The 19083-nt window shown below is 40.3% G+C and overlaps 2 protein-coding genes across 3 annotated transcripts; both read right to left on the reverse strand.

The window, feature by feature from the left end:
• Positions 1-5228: 5228 nt before the first annotated feature.
• On the reverse strand, positions 5229-11772 carry LOC146990608 (gap junction alpha-3 protein-like). Its single transcript, XM_085795720.1, has 5 exons — positions 11563-11772; positions 9163-9224; positions 8669-8757; positions 7065-7630; positions 5229-6459 (listed from the first exon to the last, which is right to left on the reverse strand). The coding sequence occupies exons 3-5, from the start codon at positions 8735-8737 to the stop codon at positions 5682-5684; spliced, it is 1413 nt and encodes a 470-aa protein (XP_085651846.1). The 5' UTR covers positions 8738-8757; positions 9163-9224; positions 11563-11772; the 3' UTR covers positions 5229-5681.
• A 919-nt stretch (positions 11773-12691) lies between these two features.
• LOC146990609 (gap junction beta-6 protein-like) lies at positions 12692-18805 on the reverse strand. 2 transcript variants are annotated; one of them, XM_085795880.1, is made up of 6 exons: positions 18663-18805; positions 17839-18010; positions 16532-16684; positions 14858-15006; positions 13459-13665; positions 12692-13276 (listed from the first exon to the last, which is right to left on the reverse strand). In XM_085795880.1, the coding sequence occupies exons 2-6, from the start codon at positions 18007-18009 to the stop codon at positions 13177-13179; spliced, it is 780 nt and encodes a 259-aa protein (XP_085652006.1). In that variant the 5' UTR covers position 18010; positions 18663-18805; the 3' UTR covers positions 12692-13176. The 2 variants fall into 2 exon arrangements, with proteins under 2 accessions (XP_085652006.1, XP_085652015.1); XM_085795889.1 differs by having other exon boundaries at positions 13434-13665; positions 18663-18804.
• Positions 18806-19083: the final 278 nt, after the last annotated feature.

Here is a 19083-nt window from a genome sequence, read left to right on the forward strand (position 1 = left end):
AAGCTCACATGGTATTCACACTAAACTCCATTGTCAGATTGTGAGCAGTTTTTTTTTTTTAAATAATCGTTTAATTCATGGCCAAGCTTTGTTTGTATTTCCACCCTCCAAACATGTGCTTATTTTATTGATGAGTCCTGGTGTCTCATTATGACATTATACAGTAGTTTGACAAAGTGTCCATGCTCATATTGGACCATATAGACACGTACGCAGCAGCCTGCAAGAGTCCAGAGGTCGGGACGGCATTAACAGGCATTCAAGGCCTTTTCATTCCCTGGAGAGGTTTTTGTTCTGCCAAAATCCCTGGGACTTTCAGCATGCATAAAGGAAGTGCTGCCCTCAGCACAGCTTAATGGGCGAGGCCATGAGGACACACACACACACACACACACACACACACACACACACACTGGAGCACACACACATTGGAGCACACATGCACGTTCACATAGAAACACTAATGCTAATACACACATGCATAGCAGACAGTATGGACTGTTGTCATCGGACACAGAGCCACCGGCTATCGAGCGCAATCGATAAGTGGATCTGACATCATTTGTTTGTTTGCGTTATTTTAATCTATTTTTAATGTAATTTTTTATTTTTCTCTTTTATTTGTTCATTCTGACTAAATATAGGAACAGTTTAGTCTCTCACAACAAATACATGTACATTAAACTGCAATTATTTAATTATAGTCAGTCCCGTTCTAATCAATTATACTGATTCAGTATAATTTGATAGTGTACAATAATACTGTGAAAAAAATAGAAAGAAAGGAAGGATCCATCCTCTATTACAAGTAGAGTATTAGATTTTTATATTTTTTGTTTAATAGGCCTGGTATTGGGACTAGAGGATATAATATAATAATATAATATTGGATGAACTGACAAGTTTAGGCCCTGTTTTGTATTTTTGCTCATCTGTAAGAGAGAGAAACAAGAAAATATGAAAGTTTTTTTATGTTTCTGACTGCCTTGTATGAATATATATATATATATATATATATGTTGATGACTACGGTATGATTTTAGCTTTGTGTGCTAAGAGTTAACATTTGCATGAGTTAATCCACCATGAAACTGTGACAGAGTTTGTGGTTGACTGCTATAGTTGGTCTAGATGATTTCTAATGCAGCTGTACAGTAAGCCCAGGTAGGAAAGGAAAGGAAAACGCTAACCATGACAGAATACCAGTATGGTACAAAAAGTTTATTCAGTAACAGTTCTGTAAACATCTGAGGTAAATGAACATTTACATCAACATGTTCTTTAACAAAAGGTTTCAGACGCAAGGCACTTCTCTTCAAAGACAGTCATTGTACAACGGGAGTAATAGCAGGGGGTTGTTCTTCGTTTTTTAACACGTGGGGAGACGGTGTCCCTGCTCGTGGGGGGGCGCCGTGAAAAATCTCATCCCACAATCTCTGTTTTCCATTGTGGGAGTTTTTGATCCAAGGCACATCCATGGTGTAAAAGCCGTGTTGCCAAAAGTCTCCCAATCCATATTCAGGACAGAAAAAGAACAATCACTTTAGATTCATTTCTTCTCCATTCCAAGTCTAATTTTGATGGTATTATTGCCATAAATAAACAAAAATATGTTAATATCCCTCCTTCTAGGACACCCTTTGTTATTTCTCTTTTCTATTTATATCTTCATATCCTCATAACAGCGGTCTAGCTATCTAACTGTGCAAATCTTTATCTACATATTAAAGGTACTAAACAGCTTGGAACAACAAGGTTATGAAAAAACATTTCAGCAATAAAAATGAAATAAACCTTGTTTATTAAACGTCTTTTTTTTTAGAGACAAAGTTTAACATAATGTCTTTTAAGTGGAATTGTCTTTTCCTAGATTCATAAAGGGTTTTAAAGCTGGTCTTGTGGTTGGAGACATGATTGTTAAAGGGGTTAAAGGGGCAAAGTTCCCAAAGCGGAGTCTGGTAGAAGTCTGTTAGGCATTGTGGTCTCTTTGGTAAATATATCTGGTTGTATTCGACACATCACAGTTAATACAGATTAAGTGCTTCAGCTGCCATGTTGGACTGAAGTTGAAGTTCAATCAGAGGCATGTAAACATTTGACACGGTCAGCGTATATATATATATATTCTCTGGTTCGCCCTGTCCTGTCCTCAACAAAATGAATAGTTCTCTGTGTAAATGGAGCGTCTTGCTTCTGTCACCTCGTGCTCTGTGTTGAGTAGCTGCATTCATGACAAGATGAAAATCATTAACTTCAAAACTCAGACTTTTGAAAATACTGAATTAAAGTTAGGGGGTTATTATTAAAGTCAAATAAATCTATTTCTTTCTAAGATAAAGCTTCATATTCCTGGTTGAATCGTAGCGTAGTGTGTGTCGTTGGGTTTTCAACAGTCAGACCACATGGTGGTCAAATGTAACTGACCTCTACCTTTACAAACATTACGTCTAGTCATACTAGGAAAACCACATGTGAAACAAATAATATTAACAATGACTCGGTTCCATTTAGGCTTGTTATAAGCTATGACAGCAGGCTGCATGATGTAATGTATGTCCATGGAGCTGCTAGGCCTGGTTATTGCTACATAATACTGGAAGTCTGCAACTTCTTGATTAAAATGAAAGCAGAAACAGAAAACCATACCAGTCTCACATCTGCCAAATACATCTTCAGCTAGAAGAGGTTAAACTGGAAGTTAGCAGTTAGCCTTTCCCCCTTTGCTTCCAGTTGCTAACTACCTCACATCTGGGCCCATGTATTTCACTGGTTGTGGTATTCTTATCAAAGCTGTTTGCAAAAATTAACACCTTTGATAATGTGCAAAAACTTATACAGTTAACACACTGTAGCAGTTTAGACGTTAGCCTCTCGGCGCTAACTTTGTTCTCTTTGGCTATAGGACTCCTGCTACCAAAGAGTCTGAAGGCTGAGTGAGTGTGATGGTTTATGAACAACTTCCAGGTTGCCATGAATGCATGTGGGTGAACGTTTTCCTCTGAATTGATTCTCACAGTATATGATCGTTAATCAAGGCACTCGAATTTGACAGCTAAGTGATCAAATCTGTCAGCGTCTTCACCATGACGTTGTGTCAGTGTCAAAACAAAGTCATGGGTTGTTTTAAAAACTACAATAACCAAATGAAGACCATGCAAGAGAGCTCAGTAAAAAGATAGCGTTTGGACAAAAAAAAGAAACATTTTGTTGTTATCGAAATGTAAACATACATTCATTTAGTTATTTTTCGGTTATGCTGCTCAAATGCGAATTCACAAGTGGTAAATCATTCTACTATTTTTCAAGTATGTTAAGAATAATCTATAATATTCTGCCCAGAAAAAAAACACAACATTGTACAAACCCAAAACACAATTTGCCCCAAACCACTCCCCCCTTTGGTACAAGGGTTTTAGTTTTTATTCCTGGATGTGATTGATAATTCGCCTCGATGAATTAAAGCTGTTGGGAAGTTGCTGCCAGGCAAAACAGCTTTTGTTTTTTGTTTAGTTTTCTCTTCTTTTGGCAGGATTTGTTAAGAAGAACAGGAAAAATGAACATTCCTATGTGGGATGTCTGTTAAGAAATAACAGAGAAATAAAGATTTTTTTTTTTAGATCATATTGCTCTCTTTTTTCAAAAAAAAAAAAAAAAATCTACAAGCTACTGTATAATCTACAGCTAGTCTAGAAAATTAACTTAGAGTCCTCCTATACAGAACAGCTACAGGGGAACTCCACAGTTCTGTAACACACTGCAAACACAAGCATCAGAAAGAAGGTGTACTGGTTTTTTATTCCCTGTTCAAGCTGCAAAGCTTCAAATCGCTTGATAATTAGTAATTTAGACCTTCATCATTGTGTATCATGTTTTATTTGTATCAACTTTTCTAACATTGGATTTTTTGTATAAAGTGACCGGTGGGGCCAATGTCAGAAAACGCTGTAGCATGTTTGATTTTTGGTTTTAGGGAAAGTCTTTGTAAATAATAAAAAACTGCAGCTTGATCAGAAACTAACAACTTTTCTTTTGAATGTAGGTAGTTCTGTATAATATCCTGTGGTGTCTATCAATACTATTGATCATTATATATTTACATATTTATAAACTTTATATAGTTTACCCTGATGTAACTGCAGAGATGTCATTTTGTGAACACAGAAACAAACTAAGATACCTAAACACACAACCACACACACAACCACACACGCAGCCTGTGAAGCCTAAAGACTACGTCTCAGGGTGGGACTGCCTTATTGCGTTCCTCTTGTCATCTGCTCTGTCCTTCCTAACATGGGTGCATCCCTCTCTTCATTGAAACTACAGGCTGGGTGAGAGCAGCACACACACACACACACACACAGACGGACAGATGTGACAGACACACAGCTCCATCATCACGTCACAAAAAAAAGAAAAAGAAAAAAAAAAGAAACAAAAGTGCAAACCTCTCCTCTGATGTCTCCCAGCAAAGAAATAAAAGAAAGATGAAAGTAAAAGAATATAGTACTGATGCCTCTACGCTCCCAAACTTATTAGTTAGTCCAATCATCATCATCATCATCATCATTATTATCATCATCATCATCATCATCATCATCATAACCTTTTCTTATTGGTGTCTGTGCTGCCTATATATGTATATACATATAGTGTGGGTGTGTGGGTATGTCGGCGATCCCCATTTCATGGGTCTATACACCGTCCCTGTCCCACTTCTACAACAACAACAGAGTGTGGCCAGAACAGCGAGTGGCGGCCATGCCGGCTGTTTACGTCTCTCTCTCTTTGTGCTGCTCAGCCAGTAATAAAAGTGGCTTTTAGACGCTGCAACACATCGTCTGGTTGGAGACCGTCAGATTCTGCTGGCTGAGAAAAATACTGGCTATAGAAATAAATATAAATATTAATACAGGCACTTTTAGGAATGGTTCTCCAACTCTTATATCTGTGCATTGACTGTGGAGCTCAAGCCAGTCCATAATAAGCTTAGCCTAAAGCATAAAGACTGGAAGCAGGGAGAAGCAGCTGGCCCGGCTCTGTTCAAAGCTCAATAACACACAGCTTTGTCGGCTCACAGTTCATAGTTCATCATTTAACACATTCTACAATTCAGATTTGAGAAATAGATGATTATCATTTTCATATTCATTTTTATTCTGAGCTATTAGTGAGCTATTCTTCTAGCTGTTTCTCCATTTCCTGCCTCTATGCTAAAATAAGTATCTCAGATTAAACATGTGGCTTTGGTTCATTGTACTAGTATGATAATAAATATGTATCAGGATGTATGAAATATTAAAGGGAACTTTTACATTTCATGCTTCGTCCACCGTTGTCTTTGCAAAGAGACAAACAGCTAAAAACCCTGAGGAAATCCCCTCAGAAGGTGACTGATGCGTAGACAGGGCTTCAGCAGGGCGCCATCGGGGTATTCTGGCCAAACTCCTTGTGTTTCTGGTTCATAATACTAATAAAGATTAAAATTAGCAGCAAACTCCAGCTGTACCTATGTGTAACCATCTGCCTTGCAGAGCGTCTGTCTTTTGCTGGAGGCCGTGCTCGTGTGGTTTTATGCTGTTGTGCATATGTTGGGTTTTTCTATGTGTATACAGCATGTGTGTACTGTAAGGTTGTGTGATATGTGTGAGCGTGTGTGTGTGTGTGTGTGTGTGTTTTAGCTACACTGCCAGGTCATCGGGGCGAGCTCGGACGCTGCTGCTCTTGCTGGCGCGACTCGGCTTCCGGATTTCCGAAGATGGAGGCTGATGCATCTCGGCCCGGGTGACCACAGTGAAGTCGTCGTGTGGGACACAAGGCGACCGGGGGCTTTCCTCCTCCGACGCCGACTCCTGTGGCATGAGGGGGTAAAGAGGGGTATTACGAGGCAGGGTGGGAAACATGGAGCGTTGATCCTCTTGTGCGCTTGTCAGCTCCTCCTGAGGAGAGGAGGAGGTGGAGGTGGGGGGAGAGGGGAGAGGAGGAGGGTAGGAGGAGCTGGAATTCTTTCCATTCAGACTGTGGAGCTCCCGCGCCATGTTGCTCCAGTTCTGCTCCATGGCGCTCCCGACGCTCCCCTTGTCTCCGTTGCCGTAGTAGGAAGACGGCACGGTGTCCAGCAGGAAGTCGTCTGGGTGATACCCGCCGCCGTCCATCTTCAGCTCGGCGGGAACGGGAGCGCTGGCGTCCGCCGCCGCCGCCCCGGGCCCCATCACGCTCACGCTGCCGTACGCCGGCAAACAGTCCATCACCGACGGAGCGGCCTGCTCGGGAATCGTGTCTGCGTCTCCGCGCTCGTCCGCGCCCAGCAGCAGGGACTCGTTGTCGGGCGCAAACTCGTTGGTGACCCCTTGCTTGACCTTCTTCCAGCCCAGGTGGTAGATCTCCAGCAGGTTGAGCAGCAGAGACACGCAGGCCACCACCAGCATGAAGATGATGAAGATGGTCTTCTCAGTGGGCCTGCAGCAACAAACACACACTTTTCATTCACAAATACAAATAGTTGTTTATGAAAAATGAAATTGCGCTTAATTAGAGAGATACTGTACAAGAAAGATACAAACAAGCATGACAACAAAGTACCTGCTGTCTAATACTTCAATATTTAAGATTTCGAGGATCGGTCAGATGAAAACTGTGGACAAGTTTTCACAAATGAATGTGGTGACGTAGGGACGAGGGCGGGGACTGCTAACTCCATCCGCTGACAGGAAGTTAGCCAAAACCACCGGATCGCTTACTTCTGCTTTAAATGTTTTTTTCATGTAATGATTTGTTCTTGTCATTGTTCACATGCATATATGTTGTTGGTCCTTTTGTTGCACTGTTAAAAAGCAATAAAAAGTGAATTATAAACTCAAGTTTAATGACGTTGACATATCTAACCTTAACTCCAACCTTCAAATGAGCCTTTTCTGTCCCTGATGAACTGAATCTTTAGTCTGAAATTTGTCCCCAAAAGCAGCCTGTGACAGAAACACACACATACACATACACATATACAAAAACAAGAGGAAAAACACAAAGAAACAGGAGAAAGAGAAAACAGTCTCCTGCTGTCTGACCTGGAGATGAAGCAGTCCACAGTATTGGGGCAGGGCCAGCGGCCACATTTATAGAGCGGCCTCAGGTGGAAGCCATAGAGGAAGTACTGTCCCAGGATGAAGCCCACCTCAAACAGAGTCTTGAAGATGATGTTGAAGATGTAGGTCCTCAGCAAGGCTCCGCGGATCCGGATCTTCCCGTGCTCGTCGCGGATCGGCGGCTTCTCCTTCTTCCCGCCTCCTCCTCCTCCTCCTCCGTCGCCCACCCCGTTGTGATAGAGGGGATCGTGGTCTTCCTGGTGCCGTCCGGCCTTCCTGAGCTCCTCCTCCCTCTCCCTCCTCTTCTCCTCCATGCGGACGATGTGCAGCACATGGCCCAGGTAGATGAGCGTGGGCGTGGAGACGAAGATGATCTGCAGCACCCAGAACCGGATGTGGGAGATGGGGAAGGCCTCGTCGTAGCAGACGTTCTCGCAACCGGGCTGCTGCGTGTTACATGTAAAGTCCGACTGCTCGTCCCCCCACACTTCTTCAGCTGCTGCGCCCAACACCAAGATGCGAAAGATGAAGAGGACAGTCAGCCAAACCTGGGGAGGAAGAACGCACACATTACCAGATGAGAAGATCAACAGTTTTTGGAAGTCGATGTCTCCAAAACTGATATTTATCAAGCTCAGAGATGGACAGAGTACTCCACCCCAGTACTTGAGTAAGAGTACAAATACTACTGGTCAAAATTTACTCCGTTACAAGTAAAAGTAGCTCAGTCGACATGTTACTCTAGTAAGAGTAAAAAAGTACTTGCTTTTAAAGGTACTTAAGTATCCAAAAGTACATGCCTTTAAATTTACTTTAAGTAAAAGTAAGAGTAAGAGTACATTTCTTATTCTTCACATCAATGAATTACTATAATTGGTAACACTTTACAATAAGGGTCCCTTAATTAATGTTAGTTAGTACACTATTAAGCATTAATATATAAACTAATGTGTTAATTAATGCTGAGTAATGCATACATAATGATAACTAATTACATTATTCAACTTTTAATTTATTAACTAACTTTGAGTAGTAAACATTAATTAACTGCTTACTAATAGGCTACATTAATTAATTAAGTAATACATAATAATGATTGTTAATATATCGGTAAACAATTAATTAATGCTTAATAATGTACTACCTAACGTTAATTAAGGGACCCATAATTTTTTCTAAATGAATTTAAGGAGCTTTTAACTTTGTTAACTTGTTTCTGAGAATTAACTCTTTGAAACCAGCTGCACTGATGTGCTGCTTTTAGAACCACAATGTTCTATAAAGCTGCAGAAACACCTATAACAACAAATAAAATGAATGGGATCATAAGAGGACAGCAATTGTTATTTTCACGTTTTGTCAATAGTACTTTAGAAAAAAAGAAAATAAAAAAAAGTAACGAGTACTTTTCAGCCTTCCTAGAAATTAACTTGAGTAAAAGTAAAAATATTTGTCGTGGAAATGTATTCAAGTAAGAGTAATAAGTACCAAAGGAATCTAATACTCAAGTAAAGTACAAATCCTCTGGATATGTACTTAAGTTCAGTACTCAAGTAAATGTACTCTGTTACTGTCCAGCTGCTCACCTTTCCGATCACAGTGGAGTGTTCTTGAGCGTTCTCCAACAGCCGCCCCAGAAAGCTCCAGTCACCCATGCTTCACTCGATTTTCTAGCCTGGAGAGAGAAAACAAGAGTCTGTGGTGAACAAAAGAGGAGATTCAGTGGTATCTGTCAAGATATTTTCATTATTGTCAACACATTCAGTGAAAACACCAAAACTAACATTGTGTTGTTAGTCAGTCTCTCTATAATTTCCGACTCTCCCACCCTGTAATAACATCTGCCCAGCAACTTGGGGACTTGCTCAAAACAAAAAAACATTTGATGAGATGAGATCTATGTGAGGTGAAAAAATGTGACACAACAACAATTTAGCCTCTGTACATCCCCGACCACTCTTTTCTATCTGAACACGTTTAACGCCGTGGGTTTAGAACTGACAACAGTCGATGACCTACAGTACACCAGGGTTTTGAGATTTGAGAGGCTGCAACGAAGAGACAGGGGAGGAGGACTTACTAAAATATTGTTGTATTGTCAGTGATAAATCCATCGACCAGAGATCAGAAGAAAAACAATATCTGGAAGGGAGAGACAAAACGCTCTTGTCAACTTTACAGGGAATAAAACCACACAAAGTCCTCATCACTGCTGTGAACAGCTGGACGCTCTTCTGCTCTATAGGAACCACTACGTTGTTTTTTTTAAGTATAAGGACAATATAACTCCATACATCTCAATCACATGCATCGTGTATTGTGTGTGCGTGTGCATGTGTGTGTCTGTATATATATGTGTGTGTGTGTCTGTGCTGTGGGGCTGGCTGGCTAGCGGGTGGACAATGGCTGGGCCATCTGTGGGAAGTGAATGAGTGGATAACAGGTTGTCCCTGTTGAATGCTGGACTCATCACATCCCAGGAATGCTGAGGAGGGCAAATGTTTGCATGGGATCGACTGATAACGCGTGCACACACAGACACACAGACACACAGACACACAGACACACAGACACACACACACACACACACACACACACACACACACACACACACTCAAAGCTACAGTAGCATACATTAGTTCTGTATGTCTGAGCCACCACCCTATCAGAAGTGAATAGAGGCCACTGACAACCTAATTAACTTCTAATATGACCCCAAGACTGGAATTTGATTCGCTCTCATTAGTCTATAAAACGAGTCCATTTGTACAATTTAAAAAATAAAGTAAACATAAAAAGACAGTAATACTCACATAATTGGTAAACTTCCATAAGATATAAGTATAATGTAAACTATTTAATGGAGTTACACATAGTATGTAAGTTTATATAGGGATATCAAACTTGATAACTGCTACATTATCTTTCTACTACAGTAAAACCTTCACAATCCACCTCTTTAATTGTGTCATGTCATCAGTGCTGAAGCGGAGTCAACACACATTATGCAACTTTTCCAAATTCCTGAGCCCAGAGAGAATCATAATCACAGCGAACCAATGAAAAGATCTTTTAAGAGCCCACCGATGCGCCAATCTACCGTAACAGTGGCATGTGTACATATACATGATGTGTTGACGTGATGAAATACCATCTGTCACCACGGACAATAGAGAAGCTGCCAGATGGACATTGTCCTGTCCGGCGTGTGCTTTTGATGGATCAGAGGCCTTTGTGCTAAAACAGCCCAAACAGTTAACTCTTGGCCTGCCACCTGCACCTGAAAACTTTTAAAGATATGCAGACTGTGGCCATGTTAGAACATCAAAGTCCACGCTGTTCCACAAGTAGCATCCACCCATATACCACTCATAAACATCATAGACCAGTCGGATAAACCAGGGTGGGCTCACATAACTGGGTTTCTCTATGTAAACGTGACCAATATAAACGACATGATACTGAATACACAAGGATACGCTGATACATCAAGTGTATAAAACGCCTGCAGGTGTATAAAATGTGTAAATGTGTGTATTCAGGTGCATTAAGATACATAAAAACAGAAACAGGTGTGTGCAAAGGTTTGTAAATCTATCATGATATTGGTGTAGAGATACATAAACTTTATAAAGGTGTGAGTAAAGACGCATACATTTGTGCAAAAGCACACTTGTCTTGTGTTATAAAAGTTATAACGATGTATACAGGCAGACTGAGATTATTATTATTCTCCGACATCAATTTGACAGCCGATGTGCAATTTTAAACTTAACATGATTGATTATTAGGATGTATCCCATCATGTTTGTATTAAAAAAAAAAAAACGCTATTGGGAAAAATAATCATGACATTAGCTCTATTTTAAATAAAATAATGGATGATTAAATGATAGATCTCTAATTATCTTTAGCTAGAGAATCAACAAGTAACTGGCACATGAACATGAATGATCGATGAGCCTTGACTCCCATTAGCTGCACTGGTTTACAGTTAGTTGTGTACAAATTAAAACTAAATTGAAAAATGATGGATGCATCATATATCACCATGTTTTTCTAGCTTGTTTAAATAAAAAGTTACTACAAAGTTTGTCTGATACTCTCCATGTACAGTAGGACGTCTGCATAAGAGGAGACAAACCATTAAGACTGGTTGAAGTTGTGTAAAACAGATTAAATTAGTTTTAAATGTCTTTTTTTTGTGTTAATGATAACAGTGACGCTGATATTAAGGAGCTTTGACATCCCAACACTATATTGATGTGAAATATTCTAATCTCTCTCTCTTTAAAAAAAAAAAAAAATCATAAATTGACTTTATGAAATATTAGTGGCTTCCTGTGTGCCGTCTTTCCCACAGGGAAGTGAATGCAGCGTGAGAGGTGTAGTAGATAATCCAGCAGGTGGAAGGATGATAATCCCTCCTCTTCCCTCCCACTTCAGTCTAACTCCATCGCTCCATCCTCCACCTGCTTACCGCTCTCCTCCGAAACACGTCTCCCTCCGGGCAGCGCGCTTCTTCTCCTTCTCCTCCTTCTCCTTATTCTTCTCTCCTTCTTCTTCCTTCCTTTCTTCTTCTACTTACTCCCCACGCGTGGGCTCGAGGCGACCAAAGCGAGGAGTCGCAGAGGGTTAGTGGGAGAGGAGGGGGGAGGGAGAGAGAGAGGGAGAGAGAGAGAGAGAGGGAGAGGGAGTGAGAGAGACACACAGAAGAGAGAGAATAGAATAACGCAGAGTTACAGCTACAGTCTAGTCTAAAAAAAAAAGGGGGGCGCGTGTGGAACCTGTCCCGCGAAGGCGAAGCGCAGCGGCTGCGTCCCGCGTGGCCAAGGCCATCCGCCACTGTCACACAGCAGTGTCCCCGTGCATGGGGCGCACGAGGGGGGTAGAGGTGGTGGTGGTGGAGGTGGAGGGGGGGTGGGGTGTGTGTGCGTGTGTGTGTGGGCACAGGCTACTGCACTTTACTAAACTCCTGATGAGCTGAATTTAAAACATCTGAATGAGGAACATTTAAAAAATATATATTAAAAAATAGGATGAAATACAATTTATAATCTGTGATTGACAAAGGGTCAAGTCCTATTAAAAAGACTCATGTTTTAGGTAGATAGATAGACAGATAGATAGATAGATAGATAGATAGATAGATAGACAGACAGACAGACAGACAGACAGATAGATAGATAGATAGATAGATAGATAGATAGATAGATAGATAGATAGATAGATAGATAGATAGATAGATAGATAGATAGATAGATAGATAGATAGATAGATAGATAGATAGAAACTGCCATACCTGTTATGAGGCGACATTAAACATCTCTATAGTTGTTAAATTGTTGATGACCCAGTTACTGTTGGTCACCAGTAGATGTAGATGTCTGCAAAGTACATCAATCAATCAATCAATCAATCAATCAATCAATCAATCAATCAATCAATCTATCTATCTATCTATCTATCTATCTATCTATCTATCTATCTATCTATCTATCTATCTATCTATCTATCTATCTATCTATCTATCTATCTATCTATCTATCTATCTATCTATTATTAAAACCGTGTTGATCTTTAATTAACCCATTACACCCACACAGAACTAATATAAGTTGCCTTTATTTGTGGAAGTAAAGTGAGGGATGATGGTGAGTGCATTGACATTCAGTGAATTGTTATTAACCGACTGTAGGTGTAGATGTAGTGTGTACAGTATGTATAGCTGCTAAGTGAGTCCTGTTGCTATTTCCTTGCTCCCCAATAGATGGCATGAAAGCCCTAAACCCCACAGCACCATTAATTTAAATGCACTACATGTGCCTATTTCCCCCATTACATTAGAATATGTTGTTTGTTTAACTAGAAATCCCTTTATATATCCATAAAACAGCATGGTGTATAAACACACTGGAGTTGTTGACATCCTCTCCACCCGTTAAATGTTACATTCAGGCATCATAGAAAACGTCCACTTTCTGCTGTATTCACACATCCACGTGTGCTCCTCTTGTAAATATGCAGCCTTTAAGTGTTTTAAGTCTTTGGATCAGTGTCTTTTCTTAGGTATCATCCACCTTGTTGCTGCTCATCAGGTTGAGACAAGTAACTTCTGGTTTGTCTTGTTCTGCGTCCTGTCTCTGCTGCTGGACTTGCTGTTTGACCTCCGCTCCCTCTGACCGCTGACAGCCCTGAAGAGAGGAAGGTATAGGTGGATGTAAAGATTTTATATGGTGAAAAACAAAGGACAAGCCACAGTTGGCTGATCAGACTCATTGACACATTGGATTGACTTATTTAACACAATATTGAGTAGATAGTTGATCAATTAATCAGCTGATTAATCACCTGACTGACTGATTAATACCTCTACCTAGTCACAGCCTTAGCAACGAGATATGCAAGTTCGGCCATGTTGAGGACCATGCAGATGGATGAGGCGGTTGCCATGAAAACGGTGAAGATGGTTTTCTCAGTGGGTCGTGAGATGAAGCAGTCCACCAGGTTCGGACACGGCCACTGGTCGCACTGCACCAGACGCGGCATCTGGAAGCCGTCGTAGACCACGTACAGGGCGTACCTGGAGAGACCAGGAGGAGAGTGTGTTATTAAAGGGACAGTAGCATTTTTTTTGAAGTGGGGTTGTATGATCATACAAAAAATTATATTATAGCGAACAATGGAACTGTGTGTTTTTTTTTTCAGGTAAAACCTCTTTTAGGCTGCGAAAATAGGCCGTTTCTTTGGGTCTGTTCACAACACTGTATGTTGTAAATCTCTGGGCAGGGCTATGGGCTGGCGTTGCTAACGGGAGGAGTGCAGAGAGTCTTCTACTGCAATTAAAGTACTTAGGGGCTATTTGTAGATCATACAGCCCCACTTTAAAAAAATGCTACTATCCCTTTAAGTGGTGTGACAACAGTTTCCTTGACCTTACTGTTTCAAAAACTAAGGAATTGGTTATTGATTTCAGGAAACACAAGGTAAACACCAATGTTAGCATGATTCATGGGGAAGATGTAGAAATTGATGAATCATATAAATACCTGGGTACTTTGTTTGACTCCCAGCTTAAATTTGACATCAACACCGATTCAGTCAAAAGGGCTCAACAGAGGATTCATTTATTGCGGAGAATCAGTTCCTTCGGGGTCTCCAGTTCTATTCTATGTACTGTGTACTCTTCATACATTGACAGCCTCCTTACTTTCTCTTTCATCTGCTGGTTTAACAGTCTGGCAGTGAAGGACAGGAACTGTTTAAATAACATTGTGAAAGTCTGCTCGAAAATTACTGGCACCCAACGTACTGAGTTGAACTCCCTTTGGTAAAGACGAGTCTCACAAATGGCAGCATGCATCATTAATAATCCTGTGAATTTATCTTGATGCCATCAGGTGGACGTTACATCAGCCTCTCAGGAGGACCAATCGCTATTCTAGGTCTTTTGTGCCTTCTGCCATTAGTTTGTTGAATGCTCAGCTGGCTTGAAGCTGTAGTTTTAGTACTGTTGTTGACAATGTGTTTTTATGTATATTGCCCTACTTATGTATTTATTATACTTTTGTACTTTTATCTTACCTGATCTCAATTTTGCACTGTCTTGCACTTTCCTCCTCAATTGTATGTATGCTTGTGTATGTGATTGTGGTGTGGTGATCAGCTGTAGAAACAGAATTGCCCTATGGGATAAATAAAGTAATCTCAACTCAACTCAACTCAACTCAACTAAATCAAGGAAGTGTGAGGAAACCGGAATGAGAGCATCTTACATGAAGCCTCCCTCGAACAGCAGCCTGAACACCAGGCTGCAGGCGTACGTCCACCAGAGGGCGCCGGCTATCGGGAGTCTCCGCTTCTTCAGAGTCTCCAGCTCTTCTTCCTGACCTTTGCTGCTGAGAAAAGCAGATCGACCAGATCCCTGTCGCACAGGTGGACACGTCAAGTCAGAGAAAGACACATAACCATGAAAGACGTGACGTGGCATGAGAAGAAAAGACACAATAAGACGTACTCAGAGATGGACAGAGTACTCGACCCCAGTACTTGAGTAAGAGTACAAATACTACTGGTCAAAATTTACTCCGTTACAAGTAAAAGTAGCTCAGTCAACATGTTACTCCAGTAAGAGTAAAAAAGTACTTGCTTTTAAAGGTAGTTAAGTATCCAAAAGTACATGCTTTTAAATTTACTTTAAGTAAAAGTAAGAGTAAGAGTAAATGTATTCCTTTTCACATCAATGAATTACTATAATTTTTTCTAAATGAATGTAAGGAGCTTTTAACTCTTGTTTATGAGAATGAACTCTTTGAAAGCAGCTGCACTGATGTGCTGCTTTTAGGGGTTAGGGTTTCCTTCTGATAAACACAGCTTGTGTCCAATAGGATTTTAGAAAAAGACCTGAAAGTAACGAGTACTTTTCAGCCTTCCTAGAAATTAACTCGAGTAAAAGTAAAAATATTTGTCTTGGAAATGTATTCAAGTAAGAGTAATAAGTACCAAAGAAATCTAATACTCAAGTAAAGTACAAATCCTCTGGATATGTACTTAAGTACAGTACTCAAGTAAATTTACTCTGTTACTGTCCACCACTGGATGTACCATTGCAACATAAAAGACATGGCATGTTGTGGTAAGACATAAGGTGACGACAAGATACAAAAATAAAACACAACACAAGACAAGACAAGACAAGACATGTCCAAGTAGGATAAGACAAGATACAACAAGACACACTGCAAAAACTCAAAATCTTACCAAGAATATTTGTCTTATTTCTAGTCAAAACAAATCTACTTATACTTAAAATAAGACTCATCACATTAAAAAGCAGCTTGTTTTTAGACACTTTTTACTTCTTTCAAGCAGATTTTCACTTGAAATAAGTAGAAAAATCTGATAGTGGAGCAAGTTTTTCTTTCTTATTACAAACACAAAAAAACTTGCTTTCACTGGCAGATTTTTCTACTTATTCCAAGTGAAAATTTGTTTGAAACAAATGAAAATGATCTAAAAACAAGTTCATTTTTAGGTGATGATTCTTATTGTAAGTGAAAAGAGATTCGTTTTGACTAGAAATTAGACATTTTGACAAGAAATAAGACAAATATTCTTGGAAAGATTTTGAGTTTTTGTAGTGCAAGACCAGAAAAGACACAACTACAAAAATAACAAAGAGACATGAAAGGAAAAGACTGAAACAAAACAAGACACGACCAGAAAAGATGTGACAAACTATGACATTACAGAAACATGACACAACATGAGAGCACAATCACAACACAAGACAAGACAAGAGAGGACAGAGCACGAGGAGATGAAATGAGACACAATATAGAAACGGTCAACAGAAAGGACACAACAACAACATGTGGGGATGGTGGAACATCACAGGATCAACGGTGTCAGTCCCAGCGCGATGCGGCGGTGTGCAGCTGTACAAACACCTGCAGCAGCCTCTTCTTATCCAGGTGGTTCCTGTAGCCCACGTACATCGCCACCAGGAGCGTTGGCGTGGAGACAAAGACGAGCTGAAGACACCAGAGGCGGATGTGGGAGACGGGAAAGAACTGATCGTAGCAGACGTTTTCACAGCCAGGCTGAAAAACAGAGGGACAGAGACACAGGATGAGAAGAAAGAGTGAACTCTCACCGTTACCCGCTCTAATGTTGTGGCTAATAAATATATATGTAGTGGTGGACAGTAACGGAGTAAATTTACTTGAGTACTGTACTTAAGTATATATCCAGAGGATTTGTACTTAGATTCATTTGGTACTTATTATTCTTACTTGAATACATTTCCAAGACAAATATTTTTACTTTTACTCAAGTTAATTTCTAGGAAGGCTGAAAAGTACTTGTTACTTTCAGGTCTGCTCTTTTTTTTTCTTTTCTAAAATCCTATTGGACACAAGCTGTGTTTATCAGAAGGAAACCCTAACCCCTAAAAGCAGCACATCAGTGCAGCTGCTTTCAAAGAGTTCATTCTCACAAACAAGAGTTACAGTAAAAGGTCCTTAAATTCAAGGAGGGTATAAAAGCAAAAATAAGTACATAAACTACACTGTTTATGTTGCACAAGGCAATACTGCACATGTTTACTGTAAGATGTTATTGCACATGTGCTGGACATATACTGATTCATGTTTGAAAAGCAAATAGAAAAATAGTCTGATTTAAATCACAATTGACATAAATCTCTCACATCTGTAATTCATTATTGTTAGTTACTCAATAACAATAATTGGTTTGAATTTGCTAACATATTAGCTGCTTACTGTAGCAGCAAAAATGTCAAACGTACACATTACATAATAGATAGATAGATAGATAGATAGATAGATAGATAGATAGATAGATAGATAGATAGATAGATAGATAGATAGATAGACAGACAGACTTTATTGATCCCAAGCTGGGAAATTACAGTGCAGCAGCAGCATTACACAGACACACAGTGACGATAACAACATATAGTATAAGAATATAAAGAACAAACTATACATAATAAAATAGTAAAATATAAAGAACAAACTATGAAATGTGATTTACAAAAGTATATACAACAAATTGGCAGTGTTGATTTTAGTGCAAAGTAAAAAATGTGCGATGTGTGTAACTGTGTGTAGAAAATAAAGTGCGTAGTAATCACACTTTAATGTGTTTAGTAGCAAGAACTGAGAATAATTAGCACTAGAATAATAAATGCATGATGTAAGATAATGACATCGCTGATATCGCTGTGCCCTACCTGCAGTGTGTTGCAGGTGAAGTCGGACTGCTCGTCCCCCCAGACGCTCTCAGCAGCCACGACCAGAACCATGACCCGGAAAATAAAGAGCACGGAGAGCCAGACTTTCCCCAGGCTGGTGGAGTGACGGTTGGCCCCCACCAGCTGAGCGTACAGAGCAGGCCAAGACATCCTGGGGACACAGACAACGGAGAAATGAGAATGGGAACAACAAGTGTAGAAGTCAGAGCAGCAGCAGCAGCAGCAGCAGCAGTGGTGGTGGCGGTCTGTTTACTGGGAGGCTGCAGGTTCAAGTCTCTCCTGAGGGGGACGGTGGCTGCAGTCTGCATTGGTGCTTTCAGTGGCAGGATCTTCTCGCTGCACATCAGACAGCGGCACAGATGGAAATTCGTGGCAGGAGATGAAAGCAGAGACGGGCGACGACGAAGACAAAAGAGAAGTTTGAAAGAGGAAGAGGATGAAAAGGAATGAAAGTGAGAGGAGGAGGAGAGAAGGCCCGGAGCCAGCATTCATGTGAACTGATGAACCTCTCTGCCCACTGTGGACTGTACTGAACCGAGCCCACTCAACAAAAACACACTGAACACACTGTACAAACCCACACTACTACAGTCCGTCCTCACTGAGCCGCACCATTCACACACCGACTGACTGATTCACTCATTAGTTAATTGATCTGCATTATACTGATAGAAGATCAAGGACAGTATAATGTGCTGTAAGTTCATTTGAGAGCAGATTTCATGAGTCAAACGTTGCAAAAAGTGCTGCAAATATAATAAAGATGATGAAAAATCCAAAATCAAAACAAATAAATTTCCTACCTGTCTGGAGAGTCAGGTTGCTTGCAGGAAAATATTCCACATAGTCCTTTCCAGTATGAAAACAAACACTGTCACATCACTGCCTGCAAAATAAAAATGAAAATACAAAGTGACAGAGTGAGATCCGACAAATGCACTGAACCCAACACAAACTTGCAGCGCCTGCTTAGTTTGCATGAAGTAAAAGATGCGCCTCCAAATGTTGGAGTCAGCCTGAGAAAATGAGGACGACTTCCTGTGAGGAACTTTCAGAATAAGGCGTCAGGCTGCAGCACCGCTTCAGAGGGAAAGAAGCCGTTAACCACCATTAATTTAACAGTATACGGATGTTTCATGTTACAAAAAAATGTACTTTAATGAGAAAAAAGCAGCATCTCTTGTACTCACAGGGGAGTGAAAGAACAAAGTTGCATCTCGGTGT

This window comes from Trachurus japonicus, chromosome 2 (assembly GCF_045865225.1).
Source record: "Trachurus japonicus isolate A0001 chromosome 2, Traja_1.0".
NCBI lineage: Eukaryota > Metazoa > Chordata > Actinopteri > Carangiformes > Carangidae > Trachurus > Trachurus japonicus.